At 48.7% G+C, this 23,581-nt stretch overlaps 1 protein-coding gene and 2 long non-coding RNA genes across 4 annotated transcripts; 1 reads left to right on the forward strand and 2 right to left on the reverse strand.

Moving 5' to 3' along the window:
• Positions 1–1,323: 1,323 nt before the first annotated feature.
• On the reverse strand, positions 1,324–5,312 carry LOC310881507. The gene is made up of 2 exons (XR_014572439.1): positions 4,003–5,312; positions 1,324–2,987 (listed from the first exon to the last, which is right to left on the reverse strand). It is a non-coding gene; the product is annotated as an uncharacterized lncRNA (long non-coding RNA).
• UBE2B (ubiquitin conjugating enzyme E2 B) lies at positions 1,708–10,497 on the forward strand. 2 transcript variants are annotated; one of them, XM_083798931.1, is made up of 6 exons: positions 1,708–1,773; positions 6,029–6,109; positions 6,887–6,912; positions 7,933–8,022; positions 9,196–9,284; positions 9,929–10,497. In XM_083798931.1, exons 2-6 carry the CDS (start codon positions 6,084–6,086, stop codon positions 10,055–10,057), a joined length of 360 nt encoding a protein of 119 aa, XP_083655057.1. In that variant the 5' UTR covers positions 1,708–1,773; positions 6,029–6,083; the 3' UTR covers positions 10,058–10,497. The 2 variants fall into 2 exon arrangements, with proteins under 2 accessions (XP_083655057.1, XP_083655056.1); XM_083798930.1 differs by lacking the exon at positions 1,708–1,773 and adding an exon at positions 3,165–3,319.
• On the reverse strand, positions 10,332–22,643 carry LOC310881508. Its single transcript, XR_014572440.1, has 2 exons — positions 12,585–22,643; positions 10,332–11,261 (listed from the first exon to the last, which is right to left on the reverse strand). It is a non-coding gene; the product is annotated as an uncharacterized lncRNA (long non-coding RNA).
• Between the last annotated feature and the right edge of the window lie 938 nt (positions 22,644–23,581).

Consider the following 23,581-nt stretch of genomic DNA (forward strand, 5'->3'; position numbering starts at 1 on the left):
GGTGATCGATGTCCTGACCAAAATTCTCGCAGAAAATTCGTGGAAATACGTCCCAACTCAAATGTTCCTATGGAGCTTTTATGGAAGATCTCCCCGCTGCACCATGAACAATCCCTCTTCTGTTTGGGGATGGCACAGCGCTGGTATAAGGAGTACACCACCCCTTTTGTGGCCAGTGTGCGCTCAGTATCCTGGGAAGAGAGCCAGAGCAACGTGATGTAATCCACAGCTGACAAAAAACGCCACCTGGGGAAGCCGGGGCAGCACGCAGTCTGAGCCACGAAGCTGACCTTTGGATTAAAGAAGAAGTGGTGGCCTTTCAGCCAGTTCTGCTTTCTGTCTGCTGGCCTGACGTAGCCGGGGTTCCGCCTCGCGGAGAACACGCACAGCTTGCTAAGGTCACGCAGGGAAGTGCCTTTGTACAGAGGTACACGCGGTGACAGCACCCCGCAGTCAGGGTATTTCATAGCTCACCAGCGTTCACACGTGCCCTTCCACTATTTGCTTGAAACAGACCGTTCCCACGAACGTCAAAACTTTCTCCCCAAATTTGAATTTTACTCTAGGGGAGGTATTCCCCCTGCTCCTAGGGGAGAGGCAGGTGTGGTGGCCCTGGGCTTCGCTTGTCGGTGGTGTGCCCCTGAGTAAACCAAGTAAATACTTGCACACTGTGCTGGAGTATATTCAAGGAATAATTGTTAGAAGAGCCAGATATTTTGGGAGCCCCACATGTGGTTGTTTTCTGCAGGCTGTTTTTCTGAGGGCTTGAGGCGGGCCCAGAGGCAGTAACGGGCTCAGGGACTGGGGCTGGGGCTGGCAGCGGGGAGGCACTGGGGGTAAACCCCTCAGTTCTCCTCTGTACTTCGGCACCACTTACTTGCTTCTATAAAGGAGCTAAGGGTGAGAGCAAGTCAGTCACTTCTTTGCCACCTGCCCTTCTCTTTGCTCCCGAGCGTTTTGGGGAGAAAGGCGGCCTGCTGCAGAGCAGCGAGGTACCTGGCACAGCACGGTACCCGGGGCGCTCCTCGGCTGCTGCAAGGAGCAAGAACAAAAGTGGTGTCTAACAGGTGACTCAGCTTGTTCATTTCCCTAAGTTTGGAGTCGTGGGTTTGGCTGATGTTAATGCAGACATCTCCTCCCAGAGGGACACAGTGGCATGAAAGAGAGAGTGACCCGGAAAAAGGAATCATGACGTTACCAGGAGCATGGACTGCTCTAACAAACAGGAAAGCACGCAGCTCGCTTCATTCTTACTTCTCAAGCTTCTCATCTTATGAAGGGACAAAGTTATTTGAGAAATGCTCCGGTTTTACAAAAATTCTACACAAATATAATGTTTATTAAAGATTAAGATGGAATGGCTGTGCTGCAAAGTGCCACCTTTCTATGTAATGTATTCCTCTATCAAATATCATTTCTGGGGAAAAACAGGAATCAAAAACACAACTAGAAAGAAATTTCTGATGAGCAAGTTTTTTTCACCTACATATTCCATGCAATCAACAGGACAGAAATTGCAGCTGATTCTTCAGAGGGAAAAAAACTAAAGCTTTCAATTTCCTAATGAAGTTGCCAGCCACACCTGTTTAACTGCCAAGTAAGACTAAAAAGAAAACTTTAAATTAGATAATGCCAACACCCGTGAGGCCATCCTGGTGGGTATGGCTTTGTCCAAGCCCACCGTGTGGCCCAGGAGGAGGACAGATGATCAGTGCCCTCTGCTGCGAGCACTCGGCGTGCTCGGCTGCTCGTGCGCTGCCAGCCCTGCTGCGGGTGAGCCTCCCGGCTGCTGTGGAAGGGCCTGGAGCTGGACTGCAGCAGGCTTCTTCCAAAAATAATAATTTAAAAATAAAGATGATGGGCTTGGTAAGGGCTTGGCTGATGCCTGCGTTCAAGGAAGCAGCAGAAGGGAAGCTTTAAGGAAGCTGCTGTGACCTCTTGTTTCTTTTGCTCTTCCCCAGTGGTATCAAAGGAGAAGAAATACTGTTGCTGTTGCGATTCTGCTGAAAAGGTTCTGGAGTCCAGTGGAAACTATGCGGGATTTCAGAATTAACTCTTCTGTTCGGTGCCTGTGAGGGGCATTTCCACGCAGCTGGTGGCTGCCCCCAGGAGAGGTGTGGAGGTGCTTTGGGGTGGGGGTGTTGGGGGTGACTCGAGCAGCCCTTTGGGTAGGGGATGTGCTCGCTGCCAGGCCCAGGCAGCTGCGGCAGGGCGCATGTTAACAGCGGAATAACGAGTGATGTTGAACTGCTGTTAATTATTTATACAGGTCCAAGCTTGCGCTTGGTTTTTACAGTCTACTTTCTCCCTTCTGAATTAGCTGGAGCTAAATATAAACTGCAAAAAGCTGGAGGACCAGCGGCGGCATGTAAAGTTGAAGCACGTGTGTGGGGAGAAGGAGGCAACTCGGGCCGAGAGGGCTGCGTGGTGGGAGCCGTTTCTCAGGAGCGCGGGGAGCCGCGTGCTGGTGGCCGGGGAAGGATCGCTCCTTGCTCCTTCGCCTCCAGAGAAAGCTTGCTGCCTTGCAGCGTCAGGCTTTGTGCGAGTTCTTACGCGTGTACCTCACTTCAAGCATGTTTTCACTGAAGTGGGAGAAGGGGTTACAATTTTGGGTTGATGCCCTTGAAGGGTAGGTTCTTGAGCTGCCAGGCCGGGTGTGGGTACCCAGGGCAGCCCCTTCCCAAAGGCAGCCGGTGCCAGCGGGCTGCTGAAGCGCGGCTGTGGCACGAGCCGTGGGAAGAAGGCGCTTTGGGCCTTTGGGCTGGACTAAGCCTGCGATCGGTGCTCTGTGAGAGCATGACAGCAGGACGAGGACATTCATTTGTGGCGCTTCGTTACGGGTCTTGTGGCGTTTTTGTGACCTCCCAAAACACGAGCCCAGAGCAGGGCAGCACACGCAGAGCAAAATCCCGCTTCTGGGGCTGGCTCCCGAGCCTCCACGTGCGAACTGGGCCAGGGCCTCGAAGCGGCAGGCTGGAGCGACGGCGCTAAGCAAAAATGAGGGGGAAAAAACCCAAAACCTGAGGTGAGGCCGGGCAGCGCCCCCCCCCCGCGGCAGCTCAGTGGGCCGTGCCGCGGGGCGCCCCCCCCCCCCCCGGCGGTGGGCATGGAACGGGCCGAGCGCTCCCCCCGCCTCCCTCCCTCCCTCCGCGTGACGTCACGGGCCCGGCGGCGCGGCCCGCCCCCCGCGGAGGGAGACGCCATTGCGGGTTGTTTGTGCGGGCGGCGGCGGGAGGCGGTGCTGCGGCCCGGGGGGACTGTGCTCCGCCGCCATCATGTCCACCCCGGCGCGGCGCCGGCTGATGCGCGACTTCAAGAGGTGAGGGAGGGGGCGGAGGTGTGAGGTGGGGGGGGGACGGGGTGTCCCCTCCTTTCCTCTCAGCCGCTGGGGTTGGGGGGCGCCGGGGGGTGGCTGGGGCCGAGGGGATTGGGGCACCCCAGTTTCTGGGCTCCCCTCAGGTTCTGCCCCCCCCCCCCCCCCAGTTCTGCCCCCACCCACCCAAAAAATTCCCCCCCCTCCCCCCCAGTTATGGCTCCTCTCTTCAAGTTCTGCCCCCCCCCCCCCCCCCCCCCCTCAGTTCTGGGCCCCCTCCCCTCAGGTTCTGGCCCCTCCCTCCAAGTTCTGCCCCCCCCCCCCCCCCCCCTCAGTTCTGGGTTCCCCCCTCAGTTCTCCCCCCCCCCCGCCCCCAAGTTCTGGGTCTTCCCCGCCCCCCCCCCTCAGGTTTTGGGGTCTCCCCTTCAGGTTCTGGGGCCCCCCCTTCAACTTCCCCCCCCTCAAGTTCTGGGCCCCCCAAGCTCTGCCCCCCCCCCCCCATTTCTGGGCCCTGAGACCACCCCAGAACCGGGGGGCGCAGGGCCCGGTGCCGCCCAGCCCAGGGCCCCCCCCCCCCCTTTTGCAGGCAGCAGGGGTCCCTGTGCCACGCACCCGGTGCCGCAGCAGTGGTTATTAGCTGGGGGCTTTTAATTGGTAATGGCTGCACCACAGGCTCGGGGATAACTTACTTCCTACGTCTGCCATGTAAATACGGCCGTAAAGCGGAGCGTGGAAAAAGTCGGTGTGTGGTTTGGGGTGGTTTTTGTTTTTTTTGGTAAACCTGGCAGCGTGTCGTGGGATCGCTCCGGGCCGGAGCGGCTCCCAAGTTGCTGGAGGTGAGTCAGCTTTGATAGCGTCGCTTTTTTTAGCGGAGCCGTCTTACACCAGGACCTGAAAATACATCGGTAAACAGTTGACGTGTATTGTGTGGCGCTGGGCTGCGTGGCTGCCCAGAGCCGCGGTGCCAAAAGGCCTGATCGGCCCAAAAAAGTTGGGATTCGTGAGGTGCAGGCCCTAATTCTCGGGTTTTGTTCGGGTGTTAGTGTTTGGTGGCTGGTGGTCCTCGATTCCCGTTCAAATCACAACAGGATACTCGTTGTTTTCTAATGTTGTTAGGCTGCACAAGTGACCAAACATCAGTGATTCCTTCAGGGAGAAGGACTAGGTAGTGTTTCAAGACAGCGATCAGACTTTTTTATGATCTTGTGATCTCAGAAGGGCTGACTTGATAATTCTGAAATTTAAGGTGGAGAAGACTAAAGCCATGGAAGGGTTTAACCAAGTGAGCACAGCGAAACATGGACCACGTGCACATTTATTTATTGAATATTTGACCACTTTAATGCCCAAAAACGTACTCAGCTTTCTCATTGTCAGTTCTTTACTTCTCTCCTTCCTACCCCTAAGTTATATTTTTATTTAGCCTTATGTTACTCTTACCTCATACTAAAAAACAGACTGTGCGCCATGAACTGTGATTCACTTTGTTAAATATAAACTCCTTTTGCATGCTGCAATTGTCAAGAGTCGTGGAGGGCGAGCAGTCCAGCAGATCTTGTATCATCTGATTTGCCTAAACCATCAGAGAGAGAGGTTATTTTTTAAATATATTTGCTGTTAAAAAAGGGGCAACAAATACATTTCCCCGAACAATTTTAAAGGCTTTCCCGGCCCTGTGCGGATCAATTTAGCCTCCAGTCTTTGCCACAACCCCTCGGGAGTCAGACCTTTTGGCAGTAAGGCGCAGACGAGCTTTTTGAATCGATCCGAAACCCGGAGCCATCCTCCGGCCCCGCTGGTGGGGCTGAGCGCTCCGGCATCGTCCCTGGCACGCGGGCTGGCGCGGGAGAGGTTCCTGCTCCTGACCAAAGCAGTAGGTGGTTTGTGCTGTGGGTACTGAGCTGCCTCAACTGCGTGTGCCCACAGCAGGGATGTGAACGCGGCTCGGAGGGGATCCGGCCTGCACGCTCAGCGGTGCCCCAGAGGATGGGCAGCAGGAGGGTGCGTAGTTCACGGAGCTGTCAGTGCGCGGTGTGCTTTTCCTAGGCCAAGGGTTAAGGAACTAAAAAGCACTTAAACGCTTCCACTATTGCCTTAGAGACAAATGTTTACATCTGTTGAGCTGGTGACGGGGAGCAGCGCGCAGGTTTCCCCCTTGCTCCCTCTTCCCTTTCGAAGCAGGCAGCTTGCCAGCCAAAGCAGGCTCACACCAAGCGCAGCCACGTCCTGCACAGATTTGGGGACGCAGAAAAAGTTGAAGTGACGGCGCTTTGCCCTTGGTTCCTGCCAGCGTGCCCTGTAAATATCACTGCGTGGTGCGCAGCCCTTGCTTCTGGCTGTAACTTGTGCTCTTCTGCGTTGTGGCAGCCAGCAGCAGCCACTCTTTCTGCTCTTTCACGATTTACTGCGTAGTACTATAAATCCCAGCTGTGGGGCTGTAAGTTACTTTGAGGGTAGATGCTCTTCTCCCTGAACACTGGATTTAACCCGTTGGGCTGGCGCGGTGTTTTGGTGTGATGCCTGAGGCACTCGTGGTGTGCATCACCTTGTAGTTTTGTGTTTGGATCATTGCTACTCTGCACGTAACACTTGGGGTAGTCGCTAATTTGGAACGAGAGAAGATTTCTAAAAAGCGGCTGTTGTGATTAAATTGTGCTCGCAGGTGGAGGTATTTCACTTACATAAGGCTTGTCGTTCTATCTTTGTAATTCTTAGGTTGCAAGAAGACCCTCCTGTGGGTGTCAGTGGTGCACCGTCTGAGAATAATATAATGCAGTGGAATGCAGTTATATTTGGGTAAGAGCTTTTGGTCGCTATGAAGTCCTGCATCAAAAGGCTAATAAAACCTGTTCCTTGTGTTGTTTTTTTGTTTGTTTTATAATGCTTTCTTTGTTTTGTGGATGTCCACTCAGCACACTTGGTCATTTTTTATTTATTTATTTTTAAAGTTTCCTGTCACAGGGAAAATTTGCTTTCAGAGGGTAATAAAGAATGCCCAAGAAAGGCAATGAACAATTTTAATTCTTTCCTTTTGTTGAATAATGTTTGCCTGTGTTTTAATGAATAGATTGTAGAGGAATTGGGTTATGAAAAAGCAGGCTTGCTCTTTAAAAGTACATAAGAGCACCACATGTTCTTGGCTATTAAATCCAGATGTATTAGCAGTGATTGGATTGATTCCCAGGAGAATGAGGTACAGGTTATAATATATATATATATATATATATGTATCTATATCTATTAGAGGTCCCCTTCTGTAGGGTATATCTTATGTTCTTTCGTAAAAATGAAGTCTGCTTGCCAGCAATCTGCTCATTAATTCAGCTCTAGCCTTACACATGGCGTATGTATTGTTTGGGGTGATGATGCAGTGGGTATCTGGACTTGCAGATTGATATGGGAAACTGCTAATTATGACAGAGTTCCCAGAAATTGCCTCTGGATAGTTCTCTAAATATTTACGTGATTGCATCCACTTCTGTCATGAAGAGGATGAGGAAGAAGATATATATTTATTATGCGTGTTTAGAAGTAATGATCATTATTAACCAGTTTATTTTTTAAACCTTTCAGGCCAGAAGGGACACCTTTTGAAGATGGTAAGCAGCTAACTTCTATTTCTTCCGTCATTCTTGTGAATATTGCCAGTGTTAACATTGTTCTGCTGTGAAAAACAGTAGATGTTATAGAAGTTGGAACAAGCTAAGCAAGGAAAAAGTAAAGGAGTAAGGTCTTGTTGGCCCTGGGAATACCGTATTTTGCTGTAAGTGGTGTCCTGTCATAGCGGTCCGTTACACAGCTGTGAAGCAATGCTTACATCGAGGCTTGTTTAGACACACAACGCTCAGTTTTTAGTGGGGGAAGTTGGCCTAATGCTGCCAGATGTTTTCACGTCTCTACAGCTAAGCTCAGCAAGATAGCTGAGCACGATGCTTTTCTGGTTTTGTCTTTGTAGCGTGTTTGATTCATCTCTGCTCTTCTAACTAAGAGCAGGTGAAAAATCTTGAATTGCTCTGAATATAGAACTTGGGGAGGGGAGGAGGGGATACCCGATCTGTATGTAAACATGGAAGTTGCTGTGTAATGAGCCTCCCTTATTATGAGGAATAATGAGTTTAATAATTATAGTATTAGTGCAATAATCAGCAGCAGATGGGGTTTTCTCTGTGTTGGCTTGGAGGAGTTACAGTAAATTATTCACTGATCCATAATAAAGGTTTTCAGTGAATCAGTCAGGAGCTCCAAAGGCTGAGATTGCTGATTATGAAATTCCAGGGTTTCTTTGCTGGCACCACGGTGCCTTCTTAATGAAACACCTTAAAGTCACCGTAGTCCATAGAGCAGACATATTTGGTCAGAGAAATGGGGAGGAGGGCAGTGGGATAATTGATGTTGGACCTAGCTGCTGCTGCTGTTATTGCTATTACCGAGTGGGAGTTCCATAGTTCCATTATCTCTTGAAATATCTGAAAAGAAATCAGATTCAATGAGGTTTGTTTGTATAATGGTGGGAAGAAATACCGATTGCGGAGCGCGTGAATTAACTTACATAGTATGTTCCTGGAGGATTTTTGTTTTTTTTTTTAATCACCTGATTGTGTTTATGTTTGTTTGGACAGGTACTTTTAAACTAGTAATAGAATTTTCAGAAGAATATCCAAATAAACCTCCGACTGTTAGGTTTTTATCAAAAATGTTCCATCCGAATGGTGAGTAAATCAATTTTATTTAGCCATAACACCCATTAAATATTATGGTGCAGTCATGTATTCTGCAAAGCTCCAGGATGCTCAACAGCTCTCTCTCTCGATCCACTGCCACCTCCTAAGTAGATGTCTAAGGCAGTAGCTGCTTGATGAAAAAATTGAGAATTATGGTGCTGTTAGGAAGCAGCCGTCCATCTTTTTCTAATCAATATATATCACCGTGTGCGAGCACTGTCAGCAGGAGCTGTGCTGAGGCTGGCATAAAGGGGGAGTCCTGCTGCAGATCCCTGCCCCCCTCCATTTTACAGCGCTCCTGTCTGTGCAGACACGTCTCGAGTTGAAGCAGGGAACTGATCAAGCCCAGCGTTACTCATTTCTGTCAGGTGAGGCTTCAGCCTAGTCAGTGCCTTCATGGGCTTCCCTGTGCCAACCAGTGCCAGCGCAGGAGGCAGGTGAGAGCGCACGGTCACAAGGGAGAGCAGAGGGGAAGGGGCTGACCCTGCCTCAGTTGTGAGGGCAGCCTGAGAGAGAGTGCTGCGGTTCCTCCTCCAGCTTTTCACAGGTTTTATCCAGTCGTTGGATGCAGAGAACAGGGTGTAGCAGTTGGCGTGACAAACCTCAGCTTCTTACAAGCTTCTGTGCTAAGACTCCCGATAGCTGTGCAGACAGAAGTAGAACTTCGGGCACGCTTTTCAGTGTTTTCTGTTGTCTGCCTTAGCATCTCTCCTGCTGAGTGTAGCGTGTGAAAGCAGAGTACAGAGCTCCCCGTTTGGCGCGTGGTGACTGCGAGAGCCTCGGCTGGTGCAGTGCATCCCATGCCTGCAGCAAATGCCTCTGCTCGCTGGGAGGCATCACACCGGTGTGAATCTGGGCCGGTCACACAGGAGGAGCAAGAAGCTGGGTCTGGGTCTACCAATTCCTGTGTTAGTGCCGTCTTCTTTGGCCCTTCCTCCTTTCCCTCTGAAGTGTTTCGCTACTTCCAGTAATATGTCTCCTTCAAAATACAGGGTGTCAGACCAGATGAGAGTGTCAGGCATAACTGCTATACTCTGTCCTAACGCATTAATTTAAACACAGACTGAAGTGATACAGCAATTAATTCCTTGAATGGTATTTAATGAAAGAATGTAAAATAAATTTGGTAGTTTCTAAGTGGTATCTATGCTGTATTCACAGTTTATGCGGATGGTAGCATATGTTTAGATATTCTTCAGAATCGATGGAGTCCAACATACGACGTTTCATCTATTTTAACTTCAATTCAGGTAAGTTTGCATCTCTTTAACAATTATGTTGTATTATGCAACTAAGCATGTATAAGTCTTAGTCCCTATTCCAGAACAGACAGCTCAGTGGTGTGGCTGGCGGGTGTCTGTATCAGGGACCTTCAAATACCTGCAGACTAAGCAGTAGCTTTTTAGGTCAAATAAAGACTAAGGTGCTGACCTAGGTAATTACCGATTTTGACCTACAAAACTGCCAGTGGATATTTTTACAGGAAAACAGTTACTGGTTTGGATTCATTTTTAACTGTTTTCAGTCAAGACAGGCAAGCAGTTGTAGTATTTAAATAATGTTTGAAATAGTGTAACCTTTTCACAAAGCCTTGGCTTGTGACTTCCTCAAGGAGACAGTACTGCTGAAATCTACTTAATTTGGATTAAGTAAATACGGTGTGGCACAGTAAAAATACACATTTTCTTTTCTCCTGGGAGATTGGTTTTATTTTCCTACAGTGAGGTTTAGGAGCCCCTCTTTAGACCTGAATGACGTTAGTGGTGTAATGGCCAAATAATCAATTGGCATCATGCTGTTAAACATTGGATTTGCAGGTTATAAGTTGTTGTCTTTTTTTCCCTGTTCCAAAATGTGCTGGTTTGCCTCACTTTTTGTTCTCTCCTTCTTGCAGTCTCTGCTTGATGAACCTAATCCAAACAGTCCGGCGAACAGCCAGGCAGCACAACTTTATCAGGAGAACAAACGTGAATACGAGAAAAGAGTTTCAGCTATTGTCGAACAAAGTTGGAATGACTCGTAACAGCTGCTTCGTTACTCTCCATCCTCATAATCATTATGTACAATTTAACTCTCAATAGAAAGGCTACCAGAAATTTCAAGTGCCACAGCTCTAAGAATTTGCATAAAAACTCATCTGCAAACAGAATTAAGCCCTCCAGTTTAGGAAACTTAAAAGCTTGTGTATCTTGATTAACGTACTTTTTATTGCATGGTATGAACTAAGTTATTGCTACATAAATTTGTAATATATCCTGTTTGTATTTTTTTTCCAAGTGTATAATGTTGGTGTGGAGTTTTCATGACAGAATATACACATTTTGTAAATCTGTACTTTTTCAAATATTGAATGCCTTATTTTTGAATTCTTTAGATTTTTAAATTGGAGAAAAAGCACTTAACAAAGTTTTTATATATAAATATTTCATGTAAAACTGTTAAATACATAACCTCAGTGCAAGACATCCTTCTCTCCTTCTGTATCTCTGTCAAAGGGCTCATTTTCAGTCTGTTTTCCCTTTTGCTACATACTGATTATGCCGTGCACCTTACAAACAAAAGTTAATCCATGCTATCGTTGCCTTCGCTGTGGATACGTCCACACCAAAGAGTGTTTGACTTGGTTCTGTGCGTCCTCAGTTGTATGAGGAAGAGTTTTGGTAGCTGCCACCTTCGAGTGGGCAAACGGATGTAACCCTAAAGCAGCAACAGAGCTGTGACAGCCCCATCACAGGCTTCGATAATAAGGCAGCACCTTTTATTTTCCAGGGACATTCTATTTTACCAAGCTGTAAAGTATTCTCATCTAAGTATGTCCTATATTCACATATTGATACTGTAATATAGTCCTGAGTATCTTCTAATAATTAAACAGGTGTCCCATTAGTTTCCCGTGGGATGGGGAAAAATGAATTACCAACAGCAGAGAACATGACTGTAGATTGAATGGAGTTTTTCTTTGGAACCTGGCGTCACGTCTGTTTCACAGAGGTGCCAAATGTCCTGAAGTTGCCAATTTTAAATAACTTCGGTTTTGTCTTTGTAAATGCTGATATGCTGATTTCTTCCTTTATTCTGTAAACCACGGCGGATGTTTATAGTACCGAATTAGGCCTTTTTATCCTTCCAGCAACAAAATTGTAATCCCTTTGTCATAATTCCAGCCAGCATTACCTACGTATTAAAACTCTCAAGTCCCATACAAAAAAAATGCAGCTCAATGTTGCCTGAAAAGCAATGAAAGTTTATTTCAGCTGGAGGAGAGAATATTTATTATTTGCCATTGTCATTAGTGAAAGCTGATCCGTGTAAATGCAGTGGAACAGGAATATCAGTTTGTACCTCACCTGCTCCTAAAGTTGTATGATTTATAGGAGCAGCGCTATGCATTATAAACACTGCACTTGGAGTGCCCTTCAGACAGCTCCGTGTTGGGAGCTCGTGGAGCAAAACCATTGCACCGTAGAATCTAAGATGTTATAGAAAATTGCGGTTAGTTGTAGAGGCTTAAAAGAATTAGTACTAAGTAATACTGAACTAAAATCTTGAGAAGTCACTTTACGCCAGTGAATTTACGTTTAAAAGATCTTGAAGCTCCCTCTAATTGGTAACAGTCCCCAAAGGACCCAGTTTGCCTTTGCGTAGCAGCGCTACCAAAGCAGTGGTACGTAACACAAACCATGCATCAAGGCAAAGATGTTTACAAATCTAATGCCAAAAAGATCACTCTTTCTACGAATTAGTCAAAATTCTGACTATTTTTCTCACTTTAACCTCCCGTGTCACTATTTATTTTGTTCCTGTGATGTGAGAAGAGATTCGCCATCCACCAGAGTTCCTATCAGTTTGGTTGTTGCAGCTCAGCCTGGCCACAGACTGATTAAGCTCAGGACATTTATTTTTTTTTTGGGGGGGGGGTGTACGGGTATCTGAGACGGACCTGGGGCGGGAGGAGGTTTATCAGCGATCAGCGCCGCAAGCTGGGTCCGCCCCGCGAGGTAACGGCACCCACGCGCCTGCATCTGGGGGCTGAGGAGCCTCCTCTGCGAGGGGCGGCAGGGACTGAGAGACCGCAGAGCCCCCCGTGGGGCGGGGCCGAGCCCCCGCAGCTGCTCCCTGCGCGCACACGGGGCGCAAAATTAACACAAAACTTAATTAAAGGCAGGGGCAGCGAGCCCCCCCCCCCGCCCCGCGCGGCACCAGGCCGCCGCCGGCAGGAAGCGGCCCGCGCGGCCCCCGGAAGCGCTCCCCCGGCAGCTTCCGCGCTCCGCTCTGTCCCGCGCCTCGTCTGCCCTGGAGGAGCGGGGCGGGGCCGCCCCCCCCCCCCGTGTGATTTAGGAGTTAATTAGTTAATTAGGCGGTGTAATTGTGGCACCGGGGGGTTGGGACAGCGGGGGCACCGCGGAGGAGTGCTCGTGGCCGTGACCGTTGGGGGCACGGCTCCTCACGGGGCTTTGGCTCACGGACAGCGAGCAGTTCCCCACACGTTTTCCCTGTGGGTTCCCAAAGAGTGACCTGAAATCCCTCTGGGATCGCGTTTAATTACCCACCCGTTATCCGCCCTGGTGCTGCTGTGACACGCGCACACGTCCCTCACCATTTTTCGTAGCTGTACAGGCAGAGGCGAGGGGGGTTTGGCTCTGGGCAGCCTCCTCCTGCAGCTGGCAACCCCGCAGCCCTGCCCGCAGCAGGGGGTGAAACTAGGAAATTTTAAGGCCCTTTCGCACCCAGGCCGTCCCGTATTTCTGTGGTTTAGCTGCCCTGTGTGCTTGGGGGCAGCCCAGCTGGGGGTATTGCCACAGCCAGGCTCAGAGCAGCGCTGCCTCCTGCGTGCCGGCGCTGCCGCCAGTCGCGGAGGTGCCAAGCATCCATCGCCTGCTAACGCCGCTTCCTTCAGGCCTTGGTTCCCCGAAGATGTCTCACCCAAAGCCAGCCCCAAGCCGCAGCGACGAGACTCGGATCTCGGCGAATGTGATTCACGCGCTCGTGCGCGCGGTCCCGTCGGGATTCCTCGCCGCCGGTGTGGGTAATTGCAGAGTCGAGGCCCGAGGCTGTGAGACGTGAAGGAATCACAGCTTGAGGTGGTGTGTCGGAAGCCTCTTCGTGGGAGGTTTCGTATTAATAGTCAATTAATTCAATGTGTCAAACAAACAAACCTCTAAATACTTAGAGATTAGGAGCTCCCTAATAAAAAAAAAAAAATTACAGGAAGAAAGGAAGATCGCCTAGTCGTTACACTGGCATTTAGATGCTCAAAGTAAGCAGGTAGGAGAATATAGGCAGATAGCAAAACGCTGTGTTTTGCATGTCAAGGTTCTGTGAGAGCTCTGTTGATGTATATCCAAATGCAGAGGAGAGGAAGAGCCTTATCATCTGGCCAGACTTCCCTACCTAGGGCTTTTATTTGAGGGTTTTACTGTTTGTGGAAACTGTCCCAGGCAAATACCGTGCCTTATTTGTTTAGAGTTGTTTTTTTGGAAGAGGAAAGATGTAATCAGCAGACAATCTGCTATAATGTGTGACTTGGCAAGGAGGCATTCTCCACCTCTCCTTTTGATGGTGCTCCACGGTGCAAAAAAGAATGAAAGGCTCGTTGGACTGCAAATGGGGAACGAGTGACCACGGGACTGAAGATTAGCACGGCTCAGGCATTTGTTTGTATGGTGCCCCAGCTCAGGTCTCTGCTCCAGCCCTCTGCTTTATTTTTGAAGTTTCTGGATAAAACAATTATCTGGCCTTCTTTTCCTGTTTTCATTAATCTTTCTAACAGAAGAGCTTCGTGAGAGCACAAACTACTTTTGTTCCCCTGTAGCATTAAAGTATTCCCCTGGGAAGTAAGAACGTGGGTTCGGAATTCCTCAGGCGAGAAATAAACTCAGGCTCTTGACTGCTGAAGAAATGCGCAAAAAAAAGAGGATGGTGCCGCCTCCCCCCGTGCTCTGAACGCCCTGACTTGGGCCCATGAAGACCATGAAGCTCCAGGCTCCAGGCATTGCCCTCCGAGCAGGTACGCTGCTGCCCTGCTCCAGGCAGCTGAGCACGCTGCGATCACGCAGGTTGTGTTTCAGGGCACCCGACAAGGTCAGAAGGCGTGAACCTGAGTGTTGTGCTACTCACTGCTGCGAGCCCTCGCTGGGATCCAGCTCGTGGGCCATACGGAAGGCGTGCAGCCACAGCGCTGAGTGATTCAGGATGCGTTCTTTTTTTGTTTATTAAAAGCTTTCGGGATAAAAACAGCCAAAAGTTGGGACACCAAAGAAGAATTGTGTGTTGTTACGTGTGTGTGGATGGTTTTGTCAAACGTGAGTTTCACAGTCAACCTCTAGATGCTCTTTTTTTTTTTTTCTCAATCTCCTACATTAAAACAGGGAAATACACAAAAATCCATTGCCTCGATATTAAAAGACATGGTGTAAGAAGCAAAGGAAAAAGGAGGTAAAGTTAAAAACAAACAAACAAAATATAAAACCATATGCTTCTCTGCTCCTCAGATTGCTCTGAATTCAAAGGACAGAAGTTGTTATTTTAGAAAATAATGTACCTTGGATTATGCATGTGTGTATGTACATAGAAGAAAGCTTTTTGAGTTGATTGTTTAAGAATCTTAAAAAAAAAAAAGGTAGTAATATTGAAATTAAGTGGATCTTAGGATTTTTTTTGTGTGTGTAACATTGTTATTGCACCTTGAGTTTGTCTCATCACAGCTGCCATGAGCAGAGAACAAAAAATGCTCAGAACTTTTTAGACTCTGATAATGACTGTAATTAGCATCACAAGGCTGTGGAAATTGCAATATTCCCTAAAGGTTTCTTGTCATTCTCCCATGTTTCTGCAGTGGAAATGGAGATTTTAAAACAGGATATCTTCTGTGTTTGGTACTGTCCCACTACTGCTAGTATTCCAGCCTCCATGGGTGTGCAAATCCCTTTTAATACTTGGGTCAGAATGAAATTCCTGAGCTGGTCTGTGTGAAGGCTGTATCCTGCCAGAAAGTAAAGACACTGCTCCTAAACAGCATACGTTGTTCAGCATCCAAAATGAAGCCTTTTTCTTTATGATGTGGTCGAAGCACGTAGCATGGGATTTTCTGAGCTGGTGGAAATGTTAGTAAGAGAAAGTGCATTTTAAAGTCCCAGCATGAGAACGTTTTAATCAGGAGTTCGGTGATGTCATAAAGTAAATTATTTTTACCCTTATGCACGTGCCAGGGCTGGGTCAAACTGCAGCATAAAGGCGGCATTATGGTATCATGGTGCTGACTGATTTATTGGAGGCCTCGCTGTAGAGGCCGTTCGTGTCGGAGGTGGATGGGCTTCGCCGCCGAGCCTCCACCTGTAGCACGGAGCAATCAGTCCTCAGCCCGCGCCACTGAAAAGATCTTGTGTTCCTGTCCTTGTTTGTTAAATTTGGGTCGTTACCCGCTGTGGCTGATTAATTCCTGAGCTGAATACTTTTGGCAGCCGCCAGTTGGGTGCGCATACCGAAGGCTGAACCCCGGAGCCGGGGGGTGCTGCAGCCCCAGCTGAGGCACGTCTGCTCCCCTGGGATGGGGCACGGAGGGGAACCTGAAGCGTTCTCCAGCAACCGACTTGGCCAGAGCAAGGTCACCCCCAGCTGCTGCGACCCACGTTGGTTTTTATCCTAGATAAGCCCTTGCTTACAAATCTCCGAACAGGTCCCGAGTTGAACTCGAGTTCAGCCTCAGCATCGGGTTATTAATAACAGTGTTCGTTATTGTCACCACCCGTTATTTATTACATATGTTTCGGCTTACTCAGCCTTCGCTGGGTGAGAAGGGAACAGTGTGAGTTCGGGCTGTCGTCCAGGACTCTGCCACACAAATATGATGTCCAGTAAATGTAAATGTTGCCATTTTTAATACTTCGTGTTATTGCTATTGTGATGGGAGTAGAAGGAATTCGGTTCTGAACTATGGTACTTCGCACAGACTGAGGCAGATTGTCTTCGATGGCTGACCAAAACCGGGAAGAAGACAGAAATGCCATCTCCTTTGAATTAATTATGAACCGCACAGCTCTTGCTATTATCTGTTTACACATTATTGGCCTTGTGATGTGCTGGTGAGGGATTTCCTTTCACTGTCTGGTCCAAATATACTTTAAGTCCAATTTCATTTAAAAGACTGCTCGCTTTACTTGTTGAAAGGGTCATTGTGTTAGTTATTACAGTGTTTTCTTTGTGCTCGCTTTTCCCAAATTCCAGTAACTATTTTGTAGAAAAGTTTGAAAGTGAACTTTTGATGCCTGTGAAAGCTGCTTCATTGACTTTATTGACTCCAGAGCCTGAAGTTCTTTATCCACGGAGATCTTTAAAAGGACACTAAAAAGTTTCAGCCAAAGCTTATAGAATTTGGTACTTATGGTTAAGTATTATAGGCCCAATGCTGTTCCCATGGAGACCTAAAGGAATTTTTCCGTTGAATTAAGCGGTAGCAAAGCCTACCCTTTATTGAGTGGGATAAGGAGTAAACTGGGGAACTCAATGTGTTGTTACTGGGTTTGTTTGCGTGCTTGCTCTTCCGTAGAAAGAAATAAGTCAGGAGAAATTACTATTTGCATTGTGATTCATCTGCTTTCTGCTCGCCGTGTTTGTAGGTAAGGCTGTGTTTGTGGTTACAGGGCGATAAATAGCCCGAGAGGCGAAGGCAGAGCTCTCCGTTTCACTCACGGCTCGCATCTTTCTCTGGAAATCTGGGTGTGAGGAGCGCGTTGCAGTCCTGCACCCCCCTCCTGTCGGGGAGGACAGCAGTGCTGCCCCTGGGCGCTCTCAGCAGGTGCTGGGGGCTGAGCACCACCCGCTCGTAAGGGCGCTCTCGTGTAAATTTATTAAAACAGCAACTTGTTAGCAGTGAAATCCCAACTACTTACTGTTGTACAAAGAAACCCCAACTATGCTCACACGTGGAAAGAGTTTTTCCCTTCTGGAAGTCTGGGCTTTAGCTCAAGGAGTTGTCACAAGTCCCTGGTGGGCCCGGCCACGTCCCCCATGGGTGCAGTGCTCCGAGTGAGGTCTCTGCCTGCGTTCTGAAACACGCCTAGGGCCGGGTCCTGCAACTACTGCCTCTGAAAATCCCTAGTAATTTACTTGGGAAGAGAAAACAGAGGCCTGACGTTGTGCAACATGCTGCTCAATTTTATTTATGTATTTGTTTTTTGGTCGGAACTGTCAGGAAATCCAAGACTACTGAAGTCAACAGATTTCTGACTGATTTAAATGGGTGAGGATTTGGTCTATAATGAAGTCCTTTCATTCTGGATCACTGTGAGATTTCTCATGTTCTTTCTCAGGGCCTTATGACACATTCACTCCATCCTTGCCTGAAACAAAGGGAAATTATACTATCATAGTCTCCCTTTAAATATTTTCTATTTGACGGCCTACTGAAAAGGCTCCAGAGGCAAATTCTTGGTTTAGAAGTTGCTATTTATGCCTAGACACATCTGAATGTCGTTACGCTGTGAATGTTCTGGATTGCTTGCCATTTTCTTTGTAAAGATGTACGAGTCTAGAGAGAGAGTGCGTTATTTTAAATTAACTCGAAGTAGGCTTTAACCGTCTCAGGGTTCTGCTTGTTGCAACTGGCTCCCTTGATAAAAATACATAACAACAGAAGCGTCGCCACAAGTAAAATTCGCACGTGTTGGTGTTACAAAGCAATGTGAAAACATGTTTGCAGTGCGTGGCGTTGGGCTCTTGTGGCACACCAGTACTGGAGGTATTAGGGCGTCGCAGACCTCTGGTCGTGGCCAGGAGCCCGCACGAGCAGAGCCAGCATCGTGGCCTCGTTCCGGGGGCTTTCGGTCCCAGCGTAAGGGAGGTGATGACAGGGAATGAAGTCAGGCACACAAGTAGAAGAAAATAACAAAACGATAAGAACCGCCAAGAAGGATAGTTGGCTCACCGTTCCTAATCATCTTTTTAATAACTAAATAGATAAGCCTGGCAATTCATACACTTCATTGGAAAATATATATAGTTACAGAGTTACGCACACCTGAAGGAAGAACCCAGATTGTCCTCAGTACAGTTTCAGCTCCAGAAACAGGCTACAGGTTTTCATAGACCAGGTGATTTCCCTTCCACCTCTATTTTTGTGCAATTCCGTCATTCTAAAAACAATCCCTGAAGTGTTCTAGAGTACCAGAAATTAAACTGCTGCATGGTTTTGTTCTTTAGAAACTGAATCTTCTTACCAAGCAGGTGGAAGTTAGGGAGGACCAACACAACAAGCAGCCTAGCTCTCATCCCAGCTGCGGCTCTAACGAAGCTTGCACCTCTGCTTAAAGAAGGGTGGGCTCCAAACTCTTGTAATTAGTCTGCCTTGCTGCCTTGTGCCTATGTTAACTGCAGGCGTTAAATACAGAATTTTCTAGTCTTTTCTGAGAAACAGATCCACGCCAATCACAAGACTTGTTGTCCCTGAATTCAGAGGGGCAGGGCAGGACTCATGACAGGGTTAGGGAAACGCTGGGCACGTGCGGGTTCAAATCTTCAGGTTGGCACAGCCACGACGTGTACGGCACAGGGCAGTTACCTGTGGCACCGGGGCAGCTTAGGAACATTCAACGTGAGTGGGGAGTTTGGGCAGCGTCTTCAGGGACATTTCACCTCCAAACCTGTTAAAATAGAGGTCAGCTGTATACAGGAGAAGAGGGAAACTCCTCGGTTTTACATCACCGTAAAGCATGCCAAATGTCATTAGATATCTGCGTATCAGTTTATCCAACTTAATTGTCTCACTGCTGACTGCACGGTTCCATTCATTTTGAAAGGACGCAGAAAACACTTCAAATGAACGATCAAAGGAGTATTTTACTCTTTTCACATTCAGAGTGTGGAGCCTATGAAACATTTATGCAGGAAATGAAATATTAGGGCCTGACAGATATCTCTAACGTCACTGCGTAAGCAGGTTATCTGGAGATTTCTAGTACAAACAATCCAGCGCTTTGATGAATACATGAGCAGTGCCATTACAGGAGTTCGGAGGTAAGATTGCATCGGTGTAGAAGTTCCAGTCACTTCAACAACTCTAATAAAAGCCTGAAAATTAACAAGCTATTAAAACGGGTGCTGGCAGTGAAATTTACATCTTTCTTCATCACTGTGTTTCTTAACCAAAGAGCAAGAGAGCATTTTGCTTCACAGTGTAAATGATATCTTGGTTGAGCAGGGGGCTAGGAGTATGGGAGGGGCGTTGCACGGCAGCCTAGGTCGTAGGGAATTTTGCAACTAGATCAGGAAAACGTTGCAGTCCTGCACGGAGCTTGGTGGTCATAGCTCTGCGTTCGTCATTGGTTTTGTGTGTGAAGTTTGTCTGGGATTTTGACACTATTTCACTCAGCATTGTCATCAAAACGATGGAGACCCTCTCTGTTAGCTGAAGCGGTTTGGAGCTCTTGAGACCTCTGATGGTAATTACGTTGCTTCAAGCGTCGAGCTCTTCAGAAGCGTATCACGTCTGGTGATATAAACCTAAGCAGCTTAGGCGATATAAACCTAAGTAGCTCAATAGCTCCACGCTGCCATATAATGTACTGGGAATCTCCCCGCGCAGAGAATCTGATAGGGGAAATCTGAGTCATGGTGACAGCTTTAACAAACAGGAAGGCAGCGAAGTGAAGTGAGTGTGTGGGGAGCTCGGGGTAGGTGAGCCGCTGATCTGCTATTTATAGAGGCGCCGGGAGGCTCGGAGGCAGCAGCTCCAGGCGGGGACACTGCCGGGTGCTCCACGGAAATTATTCCTCTTCAGAGCTGCGAGAGAAACAGAATTTGCAGCCGGCATAGCCTCAGAGTGCCCCGATTGTACAAACGCGCGGACGTGCCACAAAGGCAGCTTTTGATGAGAGCCCGGAGCGCAGCACGTTTTAGCCACGCGGACTGCTCAATTTTAACTGTCTGTTCCCTCGCGAGCTTGTTTTATTTCGACAGCGGAAGAACGAAATGATGCTGTGCGTCTTTCGAACTGTCTGAGCCTGTACACCGCCAGCAGTTTCCTCTCAATATTATAGGCTGTAATTCCGGAATTAATCTGGCCCGGTGTCTTTACTGGAAGATTCTCTCTCTGGTCGGCCAGTTCGGAAACTGGAGTTACGGGACGTGAACACAGTGATGTCTCTCTGTGCGGGACGCTGGTGACTGCAGAATCCAGGGGCTCCCACTGACCACCAGCGGCCTGAAGCAGGGGCAAGGAGCCCGTGCCTGCCTCGGCCGGAGGGCAGGGCGTTGTGCTGCGGGCGGGTGCCGGCCCCTCCAGCGGGGCTCTGGCGGTCCCTGCGCCTCCGTCGCTTCAGTCAGAGAGCCATACGTGTGATTTTCCTGATAGAAGAGAAAAAAAAAAATCCAGCTAAAAGAAGCTATAAACAGACGTTATAATCCCGCTTCCAGGTTGGAAGTCTTGTCCTGAAATATTTTCTCATGAAACATTTTCTCCAAAGATATTTCCCATCTTTCTGTCAGAAGAAAAAAAAAAAAAAACACCACCACATTTCTATCCCTGAAGTCCATGAATCTAGCTCTGCCTCCGGCTAGAGCCGTGTGTCCATCAAAGTCCAGGATCAATGTCATGCTTGTTTCATGGATTCTGAATTGAGGACTTAGGGCTCGGCTCTGCGAGCCTGCCTGGTCTTAAATCCTGATGAGTTCACCGAGCGCTGAAGGAGCTCATCACCTCACAGGATCAGGCAGGTATTGAAGGCAGTGGAGCCGCTCTGAAGCCCATGTCACACGCTTAGAAAGGTCAGTTACATATTTACAGAAGCCCATCAGAGCTGAATTGTGCCCTGATTGAGATTACGCTGGGAGCCAGGCATGTGACCGTGTTGCTGCTTGCATTATTTCCCGAGAAGGTAAAATTCAGGCGTTTATTTTTCCTGTTTTCACACAACACAAAGCTAGCAGGCTGATTTGTATTCAGCTGCTGCATATTGAGGCTGGTCATCAGTCTTGTAAATGGTAGATAGGAGGAACGGCTCTAGCAGCGAAATATTTCCCCTGTTTTAGCAGAGATTCCAGCTGTAGCCCTCCAACACCCGATAGCCGAGAGCAGGAGCGATGTGTCTGGCGTTCTCTGCCCCACACCTCCAGCTATGTGTGCTGTGATGTGCAGGAAGGAGGGAGACGTGTGCAATCTCCATTCTTGTTAACGGGAATTGTGCACCTAATTCTCCGGGCATTGTGCTGGAAATGAACGAGCGGGATGTGTTCTGCATCAGCAAAAAGGCTGCCTCATTCAGCTGGAAGGAGAACATGCGCTATAACTTAGGAGTAAAGAAAATCGCTGTAAACGGTTTCTTTAAACAGTCTGCTAGGTTTTTCCCTAAATTTCTGCTGAGAGGGAAGATTCTGCAGCATTTATTTCCTCCTTTTTCCTACCCAATTGCTAACCTTTCAGTTGCATGCATTTCTGCTGCTCCTAGCACTTTTCATTCTGATGGCAGTTTTTCATCTCCTCACTAGCTTATGGCTAAAGCAGTCCTTCTGACAGGAACTCTGGTTATTTACTCCCCAGAAAAATGATTTGCTCCCCCTCTCTCTCATCCTCAGGGGAAGGGTTTCCTCCTGTCTCCCCTCGTCAGATCCATCCTCTGGTTCCCCCACGTCACACAAACGTCTTCTCTGCAGGTGTAAACACCGGGCGACAGCACCTTTGTGAGATGTTTTCAAGTTATTCTTAGTTCATACATTGCTTAAATCAGGCCTGAAATTTTCCCGGCTGGGTACTCAATTAATAAAGACGCGCTGGTGTGCATATGGTAATAATTCGGTGACTTGCTCTGTCTGAAAGCTGCCGAATGCTTCAGGGAAGTGCCATGAAGCACTGTTAATCGCGCTGCAGAGACTCAAAACAAACAGGAGGAATGGACTCAGTTACACAGCAAGTCACTACAAGTCCAAATGCACGCGGCCTGCTTCGGGCCTGGGCTTGGAGAGTTGGTGAGGAGCCCCTGGGTGTCCTTTATTGTAAAGACTGTCCGTCTGTCCTTCTGGGCGCAGGCAGGGATGCTGACCTGGGTGGCAGGCGGAGGAGATCTGTTCTCTGTAAGGGACTGTCAGGAGCGGAAAGTCTGCAGCAGGAAGGAGTAAAGAGAAATGTGTAAGTGCCGCTAAGAGGGGACGTGTCTGGTGGTGCAAGGAGCCACCACTGCTGGATGCGGGCACGCTGCGGGGCTGGAGGGCCACCCTTAACGGGGAGCCCTGACAGCATCCTGCAGAGTGAGAGCAGAGGCTGAGCGATGGTGTGGGATCTGAAGGGCCTGCAAGTGCCCGGAGACGTTTAATGCTCTGCTTCAATCTGTGTATATGCCTGGGCTATCGAGGAGTAAATGCCCTGTGGTTCTTTTAGACGTTCCTCTGAGAGCCCTGTACATAGCGTGCTTGTTCAGTCATTATTCCTGAAGGATTAAACTATAAGCTGAAGTACCCTTAAGTGCGGAGCTCAAGTGAGGGTGGTTTTCGAGTGCCCGGCAGTCTCACAGCGGCTGGAGCGCAGGATCTCGGTCCCAGCTGTAACGCTGAGCCCCTGCGCAGGGCTGTGGTCGGTGCCTGCAGAGCCCACCCTCTGTCGGCCTCTATCCCTCCCAGATCGATCGGAGGCGGACTGAGGACAGCCACCTGTGTGAAATGAAAAGTGGTCTTTACGTATTAAATCAAAAAGCCACTCAGAGTGCCACTGCTGCTTGGATTTTCCACTTTCCGGGGACACTGTCTCAGCCCTCACGGGCTGTAGGGCTGCTCCAGGAATGAATAATTATACCATGCCTGGCTGCCGCACTGCTTGGACAATTCTCGTGTTTCTTCCTATGTATGAGCATGTACAGGTAAAACACAGCCTGCAGCTCACAGCTTCTAAATTCTACCGAAACCACCGTGCCTGAATTTGGCGCTGGCTGGGCGTTCCTGGTAGGCAGAGGGCTGCGGGACGGGTGTGAGAAGTGACCCTACAAAGCCGGGAGGAGCAGAGGTCCCCGCTGGCCGTTTCCAGCTGATGAACATGGCATACGACCTAGCAGCTGTGTTTTGCACCTGGTGCAGACGAGCGTGGCCAGACCTACTGAAATCTTCATCGCATGCTGTCACCTCTCTGGTGGTTTTGTACACAGAGGTCCCTCCCCCGAGCCCTGCCCGGGGCAGGTGGGGCTCGGATGGATTTTTGACTTCTCCCCTCCACCCGGGGCAGGACAAGCTGCCTTGTTCCTGGGGGATTAGTCCCAGATGGGGCTTCTTGTGTGTAGGTTGAAGGCACATTATCAGCAGCCTTTGGTCTCCTGTGAAATGCCAAAGTAATCTTGAGATGGGAGAAGAAGACAGCTCTTCCCTACAGCTCTGTGTACAACTCCTGCAGGTGTTAATAAAACGCCGTGCACAGCCCTGCTTCCTCATGCAGGAGGCCAGGGAAGCCAAGCACAGCTGGGGCTATGCCTTAGGTTAGACCCGTCAGACATCAGTACGATCTCAAGACAGATGCATCTACAAAAGCTGGCTCTCGGGTTGTATTCAGCGGGAAGGATGGCTTTCCTTTTCCATC

This window comes from Anser anser (assembly GCF_964211835.1).
Source record: "Anser anser genome assembly, chromosome: 14".
NCBI lineage: Eukaryota > Metazoa > Chordata > Aves > Anseriformes > Anatidae > Anser > Anser anser.

Bases quoted from the DNA above. Each gene is read 5' to 3' on its own strand.
- UBE2B (XM_083798930.1), top strand. From the start codon at position 3,276: ATGTCCACCCCGGCGCGGCGCCGGCTGATGCGCGACTTCAAGAG. The intron at 3,320-6,028 runs GTGAGGGAGGGG...TGTAATTCTTAG, and splicing joins CTGATGCGCGACTTCAAGAG to GTTGCAAGAAGACCCTCCTG. The intron at 6,913-7,932 runs GTAAGCAGCTAA...TTGTTTGGACAG, and splicing joins AGGGACACCTTTTGAAGATG to GTACTTTTAAACTAGTAATA.